Source organism: Gouania willdenowi, chromosome 16, assembly GCF_900634775.1.
Source record: "Gouania willdenowi chromosome 16, fGouWil2.1, whole genome shotgun sequence".
Lineage (NCBI taxonomy): Eukaryota > Metazoa > Chordata > Actinopteri > Blenniiformes > Gobiesocidae > Gouania > Gouania willdenowi.
Window position 1 is genome coordinate 13,369,953 of NC_041059.1, and position 14,031 is coordinate 13,383,983.

Genomic DNA, 14,031 nt, shown 5'->3' on the forward strand with positions numbered 1-14,031 from the left:
ATGGTCATGTGTGTGCGGTTTGCTGTTGTGATTATCGGAGCCACACACACAGAACGAGCACAAAAAAATCCATTTTCAGATTTTTTTAAATCTACGTGTGTACCATGCTTTAGGTTTCTATATATGTGTGAAAGCATGAAATGGAAAAAGTGACCCTATCCTCTGACCGCTAACACCCTTCATTGCTCTACGGTGACGCTGCTGTGGACACAGCAGGATGATCTGATGACTCACCGTCCCCTTGGCGGCCTTGACCGTGGCCACTCCAAGGCCCCACAGCACACAGAGCCTGAAGGAATGAAGGACAGAGGGTGAAACAGGCATTAGTTACACAGCAGTTCAAACATCATCCGTCTGAATGAGGTCTTTTATAACTGATGCTCAATGTCACACAGGCTTTTGATTTTCACAGCTTTCCCCATCATTCCATCCGTGCACATTTATTTCAAACCTCGTGTTAGACGTGTTGAGTGAACACTCTATCAAATGTTCCAGTGACCTAAGTGTACTTTAACAACCAATTAGACCAGCTTTCTTCCACCACTACAGGTGGTGTGTGGACACAGGGAGGGGGCTAAGGGGGGAACAAAAGTTTCCTTTTCTCTCCTTAAGGTTCACGGGCAAACATCTCAATCAATCTGGGAAAGCCTGGGAGTTGGAACAGCAATAGATTTCTCTCCAACATGCCTCTCTGGGTCTGTACACACCCTGGGCATGTGGTTCTCACACACACACACACACACACACACACACACGCACACACGCACACACGCACACACACACCCCTTCATAAAATATGGTGATACTTTTAATTTAAGGCTTGTGTTGGTTTATGGTTTGGAAGGTTTCAGAAAACACCTAATTTGAAAATGTATGACTTTATATGGATTTGAAAACGAGTCGTTAATCAAAAGTCAGCGATGGGAAAATGAATGTAATTTGGTTTTAAAATCCGTGTTGAAGCCCATCAGACTTTACTTGCACAGAGGACAGGATGGAGGTTCAAAGTTGGACATCTGCACTTGTTGCAAGAGGAAATCTGGTCTTTAATCACCAGCTTTTATAAACTGGAGACAAGTGCACCGGGAACAAAGTGAACACCATACAGGGGAAAGTCCTCAAATGGACTTTTAGCGCACAGAACCAAACCACCACCGCAATCACCAGCCCACAAGCCACATGTACTCAGAGTAATTGCTGCTTTCTCCCCAGTGTGGTGCACCGCCGCGGTCACTGGGAGCTTCCACACACCAGACTACACAATTACCCCAAAAGTCCAGCCCAGTCCGACACAACAGAGCCGCTCAGGCCGAACTAACGACCCCCTACACGCGTTTACGTTTCCACATCTGAGCCAATATTGTTTATGTGAGAGGAAACAACTTTTACATCAAAGTTGAAAACTACTACAATCCACCCCGAGGTGAGAAAAAGTGCCCAGTTTATGCCTTTGGGTAAATTCCGATCATAGATCCAGCTCAGCGCGCAGTGCGCAACCGGACACCACCGTGCGTAAAACCAAAAAAAAAAGCTTCAACATTATTTTTGCACTGCGGTTAACAGTCTGTGTGTTCCACTAGTGGAAGGATGATGATGATGCAGAACCTGTGTGTGGACAGACACAAGCTTTACCTGAACAACAGACCGACCCGCATGCTCTAAAAGTCCCAGTACGTCCACACTCCAGGCTCTCCAAAAACTATCAGTCCAGCTTTTCCTCCAAAGTCCGCGCACTCCTGAAAACGAAATCACGTCCTGCGTGGGTTCTTCTCCACTCTGTCCCAATATCACTCCCCGTGACTTCTGAGGAGTGGGGAGGGCTCTGCTTTTTTCTACTCTTGGTCGGACTCACGCCACAACTTTTTGGGTCCTTTTTATAAACTGGTGACGTCTGGCAGTCATGGACCACGGGAGGGAGGGGCAGAGAGTGAGAGAGAGAGAGAGAGAGAGAGAGAGAGAGAGAGAGAGAGAAAACCTGGTTCTACTTTTTTCCTCCCACTGTCGCTAAATGCTTGTTCATGTGGATCTTGTTGGGTTCTTTTTCTTACTATGGACTTTATATTTTGTTAAAGTGCACTCAGATGACTTTGTTTTATGTTGAGCTCTATAAATAAAGTTGAGTTTAGTCTATTTTATTATTTTATTCTAATCTTATTGTTTTGCACAAATGTAGCTATTTTATAACATTTAATCTTTTCGTGTGTACATAGTTCTCACACTTGTTTTGGCAATGTAAACCTGTTTTCTCATGCCAAAAAAGCTGTTTTGAGTTGAATTGAGAGAGAGAGAGAAAATTAACAGATTACACAACTCTCTCTCTCTCTCTCTCTCACACACACACACACACACACACACTGGACCCTATAATAACTCCTGGAGCTGCTTTTTATTTTTATTTTAGTTGTACAGTTCAGCAAAAGAATGATCCATTGTGTTCTGTCACCAAGTAATGATCCTGGTCCGAAACATTTGGCAGCATCCTCAGCAACACAAGCACACAGCAAAGCATCATGAACCCATCAATGAGCCAACACAATGGCAATCCCTTTGTGAAGACATAAACACAGAAGATTAAAGTTTAAACTAAATGTTTTTAGTTGGGCTGGGACAAAAACAAAGCTCGCTTTATCACATTTAAAGGCTTGTTCTGACATTTGAAAGCATATCAAAGCACACACACACACACACACACACACACACACACACACACACACACACACACACACACACACACACACACACACACACACACACACACACACACACACACACACACACACACACACAATGCTTCTGAGATCTATTTAAGAATTTGTGTCTGCATCTTTGTTTATGTTGTTGCACAACTGAAGTCGCTATAGTTTTCATGAAGTCTAAACAGGCCACAGGGCTCGACTGTGTGTGGTAAAGGCTGAAAGGAAAAACAAGACAAATGTGAAATGAGAAAACTTGAATTATCTCAACTTTAGGTGTGAAATTTGTTTGAAAAGCCTGAACTGATTATTTATTATTATTATTATTAGCTTCCCTAATGGGACTGCAAACTGGAGCAGTTGGATTGTTCTCCCAAAAAACATGATCACAAACACTAAATGACTGTGATTGTCCATCATTAATCCAACACCAAACCAGAGGCAATGACATTAAATATGCATTCATTAAAGAAAACAGAGACTAAATGTTCATAAAAGGCAATGAAATACTATCACCTCACTAAATGAAATGGTAACGAGTAGTGGATATATTTCCTATCGTATATATACAGAAAGTCATGTGCACCGAAATCCCAAACTCCGGGCAAAAGTGGGACATCCTATTATATTACTTTAACTGTAATTCATAAACTTTTGTGGGAGTTAAAAAAAAACCTACAGTTAACAGAAATATGCAAGCAAACTTCTAATGTTTTACGGCTCATTATGCACTGAGTGTCTGATCTAAAATTGTTTTCTGGAACTTCTAAAAACGACTGACAACTGTTCACTATAAATGTGATGATTAAAGTTAGACTTAATTTGTTTTAGCAAAACCAGAAATCATTATTTTCTTTTTTAATCCTTCAACTTTAGTCCAACTTTAGTCCATAGTAAAAAAGAAGAAAGAACCCAACAAGATCCACATGAACAAGCATTTAGTAACAGTGGGAAGAAAAAACTCCCTCTTTTTTATAGGAAGAAATCTCCAGCGGGACCAGTTTCAGAGGTGGCAGCCATCCGCTTTGACTGGTTGGGGTTAGTGAACAGAAGGGAAAACAAAATAGGACAGAAGGATAGACCATCCGAGTGTTCCAAACTAGATGAGCCGTGAACCATTGTTCAGGAACCGCCTGTTCCAGCATCAAAACACCTGAATCAGCGGAGGGCGAGGAGAAGGCACAGACTGCAGGGAAAACATGATACAGTATGATACACTCGTTCCTAGTTGTTTAAGTTAACATTAAACGTCTTGCGGCATCCTCCAAACTCTGAAATGTTACCACTACAGATGAGGTTTTGTCTTGTACTGGTCGCACGTAATGATATATGTGGTGGACATCAGTGTAAATGGTGTGAAGCACTGTGAGCAGTATGATGGGTTATGCAACGAGGGACAGAAGTGGGGGGTTGTCTACAACTGTGTCTGACTGGACATCATCCCATTGCAGCCCATTAGAGCTGTGTGTAGATGGTGGATCGTGTTTGAATATAATGTTGGTGTTCTACTATATAACCTTAATTCTTAGTTCCTATTTTTAGGTTTAGGGCTTTTTTCCTAGTGGTTATGTTAACGCTATTAAGCGAGAGAGTAGCAGCCTCCTTTCTTGTTAACATTTTTCACTTTGTATCCAGGGGAGGAGGAAATTTACGAGAGACCAACAAAAGCCCAGGACGGACCTTTGTGTGTATGTGTGTATATACAGTAATGGCAAACACACACTCACACACACAATCTGAGGCACCCCAGGACCAGGCCGCCGCCGCTGCTTTTCTTGGACATAGATCCTACAATGTGGACACAGTGATGGTGACACAGATTAGTGAGTTCAAAGCCCACCGAGAGCCTGTGATTGAAGTTCTAGGCCTATTATAAAAAGGGGCTTGAGATTTGATCTGTCCAAATGAAAAGACTAATGTCAAAGGCGTTTCAGGAATGATGAGGACAGATTCCGAAGGGGAAACACACACCGACACATCTGCAGTAGCCTCCAGTGTGTGTGTTTAGTGTGTGATTAGTGAAATGGATATCTCTACACAACCAAGCACCATATCTATCAGGAACTACAATTAGACAGATTTCATTGGCGTGGATACCAATGGTCCGTCACTACGTTAGAGGCCTCCGCCCCCTCCCTGTTTCCCTTCACCTCTTTTTCTCTGGAATCTCAAAACACAATAACCAGAGGTGAAAGTAACAGATTACAAGTACTCACATTACTGTAATTGAGTTGCTTTTATTTCTAAATCAATAATTCTACTTGTACTTAAGTATGTTTTAAAAGAAAGTAAAGTAATTTATTACATTCCTATACCCAACCGTGACTAAGTAAATTATATATTATCATGAGATGTTTACTGTATGCAATGGATCTGTGGCAAGATTTATTACCAAAAATAAACATGGGGGGTGAAAGTAACTTGTAACTTTTACTTTGAGGACTATTTAATTGAGCTACTTTTTACGTGTACTTGAGTATTTCATGTATGACTTACTTGCAGTGTTGGGAGTTAGTAATTGAATTACTCTATAATAAAAGTAACTCATTACCAAGGAAAGTAACTATTTGCGTCACTGTTAAAAAACAAAAACAAAAAAAGTTGCTGTATGTCAAAGAATTCAGATTTTTTTAGATGCGTGTGTCGTGAGGTGCTTCATTAAACTTGAGTTGCTTACAACGGATGTCGACAAAGTCTTCACTCCTGGATATAATGAACACTTAACGTGCACGTTCTTGCCTTTGACCACAATTAATTTAAAGTAGTGTTTGTATCGCCACCTTAAAAATGACAACTTTTATTCAATCAATACATGTAGCGCACCACATTTAACATTCAGTAACGATAACGGCGTTGTAACGGCGTAAAAAGTAATTCGTTAGATTACCCCGTTACTGAAAAAAAACCCACCGTTATTTTAAACGCCGTTATTCTAAACACAGCTTACTTGTACTTGAGTACAATTTCAATCAAGTAACAGTACTTCTACTTGAGTAGGATGTATCAATACTCTTTACACCTCAAGTAATAACTTATCTTAAGGACCACTGACGTGCACCAACAGGACCCCAATTAGCAAACGCTCCATCTAAACTAGGACCAGCAGCAGATACAGAGCATGCCAAAGTATCTGAATTGCTCCGTATGTCTGCGGATCTGTAATTTTCTGATCAGAGTAATGGCTCTGCACATCAGCGTAGCAGAGCCTCATGGGAGATATAAATCACCTAACAAAGCTCTTTCCTTGACACACACCCTACCTCCAAAAACATACACACACCCCAGCCCAGGCCCCGGGGTGCACCAGGCCCACTGCTTTGTTACTTTTAAAGTTAATGAGGCCTCCAGGCTTCTTCAGAGGAGCAGAACGGTCAAGGCCTGTGGACGTCTGCAGCAGCTGCATGACTCTGTGACCTAAATAGGTCGTTCAGAGACGACCAGAAGACTAATCAGTCCTGTCCATGTAAGAGTTTGGACTCACCGATAGATCTCAAACATGCCACAGATGGTGTTTACATCACTTTTACAGTAACTGAACATCATGGATGCTGCGACTGTTGGTGAATCTCAAACATTTCTTTGAGGATCACAATCAAGACAAAAACATTTAATTTCAGCTGCAATCGCATGCAGATATGGAACGGAGGCGATAAACAGGATCCCTGGTTAGGTTCTGAGTGGAGTTTGCAAGTTCTCATTGCAAAATGCATGGTATCTCCATTTTACTCTGGTTTCTACAAAATATTCAAAGATGTGCATGTTCCAACTCCCACCCATGTCAAGTGTAGTCCACAACCAGGAAACCACAAATCTAAGAGCCAGCAGTCCGGGCCGGGCTGGGATGTCTGCAGGTACTCTGATTTATTCCAGGTTTTAGGAGGAAAAAACAACACGTATTTTGGGCCAAAAGAAAGGAACGTATTACTATCTTGTGGAGAACTTTGGCACTTCAATAACTTGCAGGCTGCCGTGCATATCAAGGATGGGTTGATACATTTGTAGCCTTTGAGTTTTTCATCTGTTCTACTAAAAATACCAAAGGATTACAAGGCATTTAAATGATTTGAAAAAATGTTTCAATATTGCTAACCTTTTAAGGTTTTTTTTCAATGCCTCAACCTTTCAGAGGACAGTCATTTTGTGACTGAATTTTCTGCATGTGATTGTGTCTGGGATCATTTTCCTCTGTAGTAAACACTCATGATGACGATGATACTGGGCGAGGCCCAGAACCCTGCAGGAGACGTGTGGAAGTGATGGGTATAGAAGAAAAAACAGACTTTTTATTTAGGTTTTCACATGAATCAGAAAACTGTGCATCATCTCACAGTTCTTCTTCTTTGGACTCACCTTCGTCATAAGTCCTGAGTTAAACAAAAATGAATGCACTTGTTTGATAAATTGAAACATCATGTAAAAAGTTACATGTCCCAAATGAGGAAAATCATGATGATTAAAGTCTGCTGGTTTTTCAACCATCAACCAACCATTACAAGGCACAGCATGGACTGTTTATAGCAGCTCAATGACAATCGACAGCCACTGATTTGTGTCTTTATTGTCTGAAAGAAAGCTGGAGCTCTTGCTAACAATTTTATTTGGCTTTGTTACCAGAAATTGGAGACTCTATTTTCCACTGCTCAACCCAATCCATACGATTCAACTTCAGTTTTTTTTTTAACCCTGTATACATGACATTTTCAGTTAAATTGTGTTTCAGTTGTTGTTTGGAGGTTTTGTTTTTTTTTTTGGTTTTGAAAGTTGATCCTGAAGAAAAATGTGACTCACTTTTCTTGACACAAAAAGAGCAAAACCAATGTTTTGTGGAGCAACAAAGGAAAGACTTGTTAGAAAAGTAAATCTTCATTAAAACCACCACTAATGCTTATGTGTGCAGCTTGCATAGTGATTTGCAGGTCTGTTGAGGTTGGGTTTGCCGGTAACGCTCTACTTCTTCACGTACATTCACATAAATGTTTATTTAAATACATTCTTGTAAAATTATAACTTCAACTTTTGTTCCTGTTTGGGGCGCATTAGAGACAGCAGGCCACATCAAAGTAAACGGAAGGCTTTGCACCAAAACTTACTGTTTATTTTTATATTTAGATTGAAAACATTTCTTCCGCTCCTTTCTGGATCATTGCTGAAGTTTCTCCAAAATCTACTATATGCAGCTGCAGCACATATGATCAAGGCATAAAAAGCACGTTGGTGTATCAAACTGAACGTTTTCACACGCTGCCTGTGTACATGTGCAGGGTCCATCTTAAAAAACTAAAGTATGCCCCAAGTCTAAAGTAGAAGTTGGCAGATATTTGTGAGCAGCAGGGAAATCAAACTAAGTTCAGACTGAGACGTGGGGGCACACAGCAGAGAGGAAGGAGGGGGAGAGGCCTGACCGAACAGAGGTGACAGCCTGAGAAGCTTGGATCAGACAGAAAGAGAGGCAGAATGACAGACGGGGACACAAAGAGGCCGAAAGAAAGGCAGCAGCAGAAAGGATGAAAGAGAGTGAGGGAAAAGGAGGTAATGACAGATTAGAGAAACCAAGCGAGTGTAAAAAGGAAAGTGAAAGTGAACCATGGGCAGGAAGGTGGATGTTTTTCCTGGCCCACATGGAGTTAATATTTGCTTCAGTTGTCCCATCCTGTGCCAGAGTCCAGATCAAAGCAGGCCATGTGGGCTCAGAGGAGAAATAATCTGACATCTTTACAATCTGGTGATGACATGGCAGTTTGCAACAAATAAAACTGGATTTATTTTTGTCTCTTCAGGTCAATAAGGATAAAACTGAGACTCAGGTCGTCCTTACACCTCAGAGTGTGCCGACATGAAAATCAAAAAAGCTCATTCATTAGATATGAGTCAATAGAGGCGGAGCCTTTTAGAGGCAGGCGTTATTGGTGAGACGAGGCTGCAGAGAGAAGAAAAAGGTCAGCTCAGCTGGGAACAGATTGGCAGCAAACACTGCTTAAACAACCTGTTTCCAATTACTGTCATTGGGCGCCTATTGAGAAAAGCCATCAAGCCAAAAGGATACACCCAAGAAAAAGTTATGTCTGAGATCAGGCATCTAGTGAGGAATCCTCCCACAGCTCACTTATTAGACACACTTATAATGAGTCTACAATTCTACTATTTCATTTAGCACGAGCAGTGAGAGTTAAAAGACCTGCTCAACATCCCACAGGAATGGCCCAGGTTGGATTAGAAACAGTGACCCATTAATATGTTTCCTTAATTAACCAGCTGCTTATGTCTGTGATAATTCCTTCATTCATTACCTCATGAGGATCTTTGTTTTGACTGGGGCCACAAGTTGGAGCACAGTGCAGAACCCATACCCTATGGGTCACACTGGTAGTCCAACACAAAACAACAACACTGTCTGAAGAACATAGAGTAAATTCTAGGAGTCTCTAGTTACTCTAAGAGAGCTGGACAGGGCAGTAGAAGGTTCCTAACCCATTAGTGGGACCAGTTTGTTGGTGGTTTAGTCATGTGTTGGAAGGTTTATCCCTAGAAGGAGGCACAAGCTTCTACAACGCCCAGTCCATCCGTCCACCATCATCAGGCTGAACCTCAGACCGCCCAGGAGCTGTGATGCCCTGTTCCAGATCTGGGAGGAGACACTAGAGTCGTTTCTTTGGGAGCTGCTCCAATGTTGTCAGGCAGATGGAAGCCATACCAACTACTGAACATCTGTTTGAGTTACAGCAATGCAATCTGACCTTAGAGGTGTTTGAGTTCTCTGTTTGGTAATAATGTTCATTCCCATCAAATTATGTGGTTGGCCTATTCCTTGGTTCCTAATGTATTGTGAATAATTTAACAGAACGTGTCCTTACCTTGTGCTGAGGGAACTCAACCTACCACAGAGACTTTGTGTGTGTTTTTTCAGAATTGTTGCTCTTGTCACTGCAAGAAATCAAACCCAGGTCTCCTGAACAAATACTCTGCTACATTCCCATAGCTGCTAATTTTCCAAAGTAGTTTAATAGTCTTGTAGTTGTAATAGTCTTTCTTTCATTAAAATACAAGCATAACTTTCACATCCATGGCACAGATTTACTTCTAAAAAAATCTACAATAATGTGAAATGAAATTTAATCTAACAAGCATAACTAATAATACCTGTCTGTTTCGGAGAGTATTCAACAGTAAGATAACTATTAACTTGTCAGTACCTCAAACCATTTAAAATACTTGGACTCATCCCTTAATGGTAAAACACATCAAAGGTTCACAAACTCATTTGAATCCATTGTGAGGCTTGTTCAAAGTCTATCCTACATTCTTAGCGCAATCAAATAAATGTCAAGAAAGTTGTCACAAAAGTACGATGTGATGTGTATTTAAGTCGGGGAGATTTATCTCCTGGGAAGCATAAATATCTGTGGGGATTTCTTTGTGGTAATCCATCAAACAGCTGAGAAGTTTTAGTCCTAAGAAAAGTGGTGGATGGACCTGTCGACAGACGTTTTTACAAGCAGAACCAATGTCTGTTTGGGATTAGAGGAAGAATGCTTGCAAACGCAGTGGGCTCACAAAACACATCTCTCTGCACTCATTGAAACTTTAAACACAACAAGAGAAGTTATATAACGCAGAGGGGCCTCGCCCATCTGAGCGCGCTCCCTGTGCATAATCCCACCCAAATTTGCATTTATTAAAATGACCATACAACAAACATTTGGGGTGATTTCAGGAATTTGGGGCCCAGAGGCAGCTGACCAACGCCTCTGAATTGTAGCCCAGTAAAAATAGCTCATACTTGGTAACAGATTTGAATAATGCATGAAATTTAGTATCTTTCAATACACGTGGAGGGTCAAAGCAACTTTGTGCAGCTGTAAGTCGTCATTGTGCAGCTTTCTGAATTTCCCCACCATGCACTTTTCACCCTTAAACAGATTCTCGGCAGCTGTTTGTGAAGCCTGAAAGCAATATTTAATAACTTAAAGGATGATTAATGCTAGAATTCTTATTTCTGCTGAATTATTTTGCCAATGTCTTTTTTTTTTTTAAATGGTTTTACTGCTTTTGCTGTAAAACAGATTTCATTAAAGACCAAAACAAAACCAATGAGAAGGTTCATCTGGTTTGATGCAAAACCAACAATATGAATGACTATATTAAAGAGACACGTGCACAGTTTTAAATATATGCTCAGAAAGGACTCTACATTGGATCCAGTCTGGTTACATTTTCATTACTTCGGTCCATGGACAAAGCTTTGTCAAAGATTTGGACTTTTTCTGCTTTGTCTACATCATGTGTACATATTTCAGTTCCCCAAAGAGGATGAACCTGAGGTCAGCCCGTCTTTCTCTCTTTATTGGCGTCTGCATGCTGAGGCGCTCCAGTGTGACACCTGATCACAGGCCCCAGAGTGCTGAACCCCAGATTAGATTTAGTCAATGAAAACCAGAGTTCATCCCAGGTCTGTTATGTGCAGCCAAGCTTTTGATGATATTTCCGTAATAATTATAACTTTAAATTACTTTTACGTTTACAAATAGTGAATTATTTGTTTAAAGTTCAGACAATAATGAATAATTTTAGGATGTTTTTGTTACATTATTCAAATTAATGTACCCCCATCTGCTTGGGTTTCATGTTTGGATTTCATTCAAATGCAGATTTACAACCATAGTCTCTTTTCTGTTTTAGACTCACTTTGATGCTTTAAATCTTTGTGTCTATTTGGTTTTGATCAAACTTCACTCTTATTATCACATAGCTGAGTTCTTTTACAGTGAGGTGCATCGTGGGGAGAAGGAAAACACTAAATGTGTGCAGCTGGGGGTTGATTTATCCTCCGTCGTTACTAAATTGGCCTTTGAGACAACATGACCTCTGACTCTCCCTTGAACCCCTGACCCCCCCCATCATGCGAGGCGATTCAACAGGTTAGCTGGAACAATAAACCAAAAAGCCTTTCACACACACAGAGAAAGGCCCTGTCTCTGTGGCCTCTGGGTATCCTGCTCTCATCCCAAATCAGGTCAGCAGTGCTGAGCATAGCAGGCATAGTTTGGAGAGGACCGGGGCCAGCAGGAGACTGTACACTACTGTGTGGAACCGTCAGCTATCTGTGTGTTTATGTGAGTGTGACTTGGCACAATCAGCAGACTCAGACGCAGCATGTATCCATTAGTTCTCAATCTAAAGCCAAGAGCTGCAAGCACATGGTCAAATTAAAGGTGCACACCACACCACCACGTTGGTGGATTAAAGTAGAGCCTGTTTGGCAGATGGAGCAGCCAGATCAAAAAAAGTCATACAAGATAAACTAAGGAAAACTTCTGGAACACACGTGTCACACTCAGGCCAGCGGAAGCTTCCAACCTGCACTGAAAACTCACTGCAGAGTAGAAAAATACAAGGGAAATATTCATCTGTTCCTGATTGTTAGTAGGATTTTTCTATTCGGACCCACTTAGCAACAGGTTAACATTGACAAATAGTTTGACACCTCAACCATATATGATGTAGAGCAGGGGTCTGCAACCTTTACTCTCATCATCTCACCTGGATTAAAGTCCTCCTTCTCAATGAAGACAATACAGTGTAATAAATTCTATACAATTAAAATTATATAGAATAATGTTTGATTTAATTGGATTTGATTTATATTGATCATGTAAATGTCACTTTAAAAACAGTTTAAAATAAAATTCAAATAAATTCACATCAAGAAAAAACAATAAAACAGTATCTTGCATCTTCAAATTCTTACGCATCTCAGTTTACATGAACACAATGTTGTATAAAGAAGATTTTTTTAGTTAATGTATTTGAAAGGCCACAAAAAGTAACTTGAATTTGATAATGCATGATCATGTGGTCATCACATGCTAATTGCTAATTTCTTACCACACATAAAGCATTAACACTAAACCTGCACATTGACGGTTAACTTAATTTGTCCCCCACACAATTAAAATCTCTATTTTCTTCCAGAATAGTGTTTTTGTTGGTTTAATTATCTTACCAGGGATTTAAAACTTAAAGTTAGCCACAGGAAAGTTGATGGTCTGTAGATGTTGCAGGAGGTGAAGTAGGAAGGTGCTGAGTCATTGCACAACGTCATTTATTTTAGGTTAACATATTGTTATATCATGATTTTATTTGTCATTAATCATTAATAGCCTCTGTAAGAAAATAACAAATTTTTATTTTAATTTTCTTTAAATCCATAGGGAGCCATTGCAAAAGAGTCAAAGAGCCACATGAGGCTCCAGAGCCGCAGGTTGCAGACCCCTGGTGTAGTGTAAGAGCTATTATGTATCCAGATGAAGCAGAAAGAGTTCCTAAAACTGGAGATGTTTCATATTCGCTTTTTGTTAACACGTTATTTGAAGTTTTATACACAAGGCTGACATTACGCTGTCGTTACCTGTCGTTAGTATGCATAAGGTGTCATAAAGGCTGTTGTTCGCTAAATTCTGACACCTTTGGAGCTATGTTGGCATTTTTTGGCTTAGGTGGAAGGATCTAGTGGTGTTAGGTAGGGTTAGGGTAACACACGACACTTAATGACAGCCTTCATGACACCTTGTTCATGCTAATGACATGTGTCATGTCACAATAATGACAGCGTACTGTCATCCTTATGTATATCCCTTCAAAAAAATAGTTAACCCTTTTTGCTTAAAACCGATATACTGATTTTGTCCAACCCTACATTTCCGATATTAACCGATACCGATACACACAGACCCCCTTCATTTAATGTTAGGTCAAATGATAGTAACCTGACAAGTTATGGCTACTTTTAAAAGGACGCGTTCCACAAAACAGGAATACTTGCCATATCAATTTTTCAATAATGGTGTAATAACCAATACTGATGTTGACTGATATGACATTTTATGGCAAATATCGGCTGATAATATCAACCATCTCTATTGACAAAAAAAAAAAAAAAAATATACACCTGCTCCACAGAAAGCTGCTACATTAGCGTAGATAGCCATTAGCCCACCTGACACACCTGCTCAAGAATAGAACACAAATGACGCAGGGTTTGCTACTCTGAGGGTAACTTTACAGCTGTGACGTGGCTGTAATAGTACACCACTGCATGTGTGTGTGTGTGTGTGTGTGTGTGTGTGTGTGTGTGTTGGGAGGTCAACGTAGGGTCTTGACCACTGTGTAGCTGTCCCTGTTTGGCATGGAGCCACACAAACCTCCTGTTATTGTTTTCAGCGGATTCACTCCCTCTGCCTTTGCTCTCTCTCTCTAACACACACACATTTACACACACTCCTTTTCTAACCTCCTCTAAAACACACACACACACACAGAAGATGTTCAAATACAGTGCAGC

The 14,031-nt window shown here is 40.5% G+C and overlaps 1 protein-coding gene across 1 annotated transcript in view; it reads right to left on the reverse strand.

Moving 5' to 3' along the window:
- The window catches only part of adamtsl4 (ADAMTS-like 4), a 41,085-nt gene extending 39,190 nt beyond the window's left edge, over positions 1–1,895 (reverse strand). The window contains exons 1-2 of the mRNA XM_028470665.1: positions 1,633–1,895; positions 235–289 (exon numbers count right to left, since the gene is read on the reverse strand). Of these exons, the coding sequence (XP_028326466.1) occupies positions 235–289; positions 1,633–1,655 (78 nt within the window). The 5' untranslated portion in view covers positions 1,656–1,895. The remainder of the gene's footprint in view (positions 1–234; positions 290–1,632) is intronic.
- Between the last annotated feature and the right edge of the window lie 12,136 nt (positions 1,896–14,031).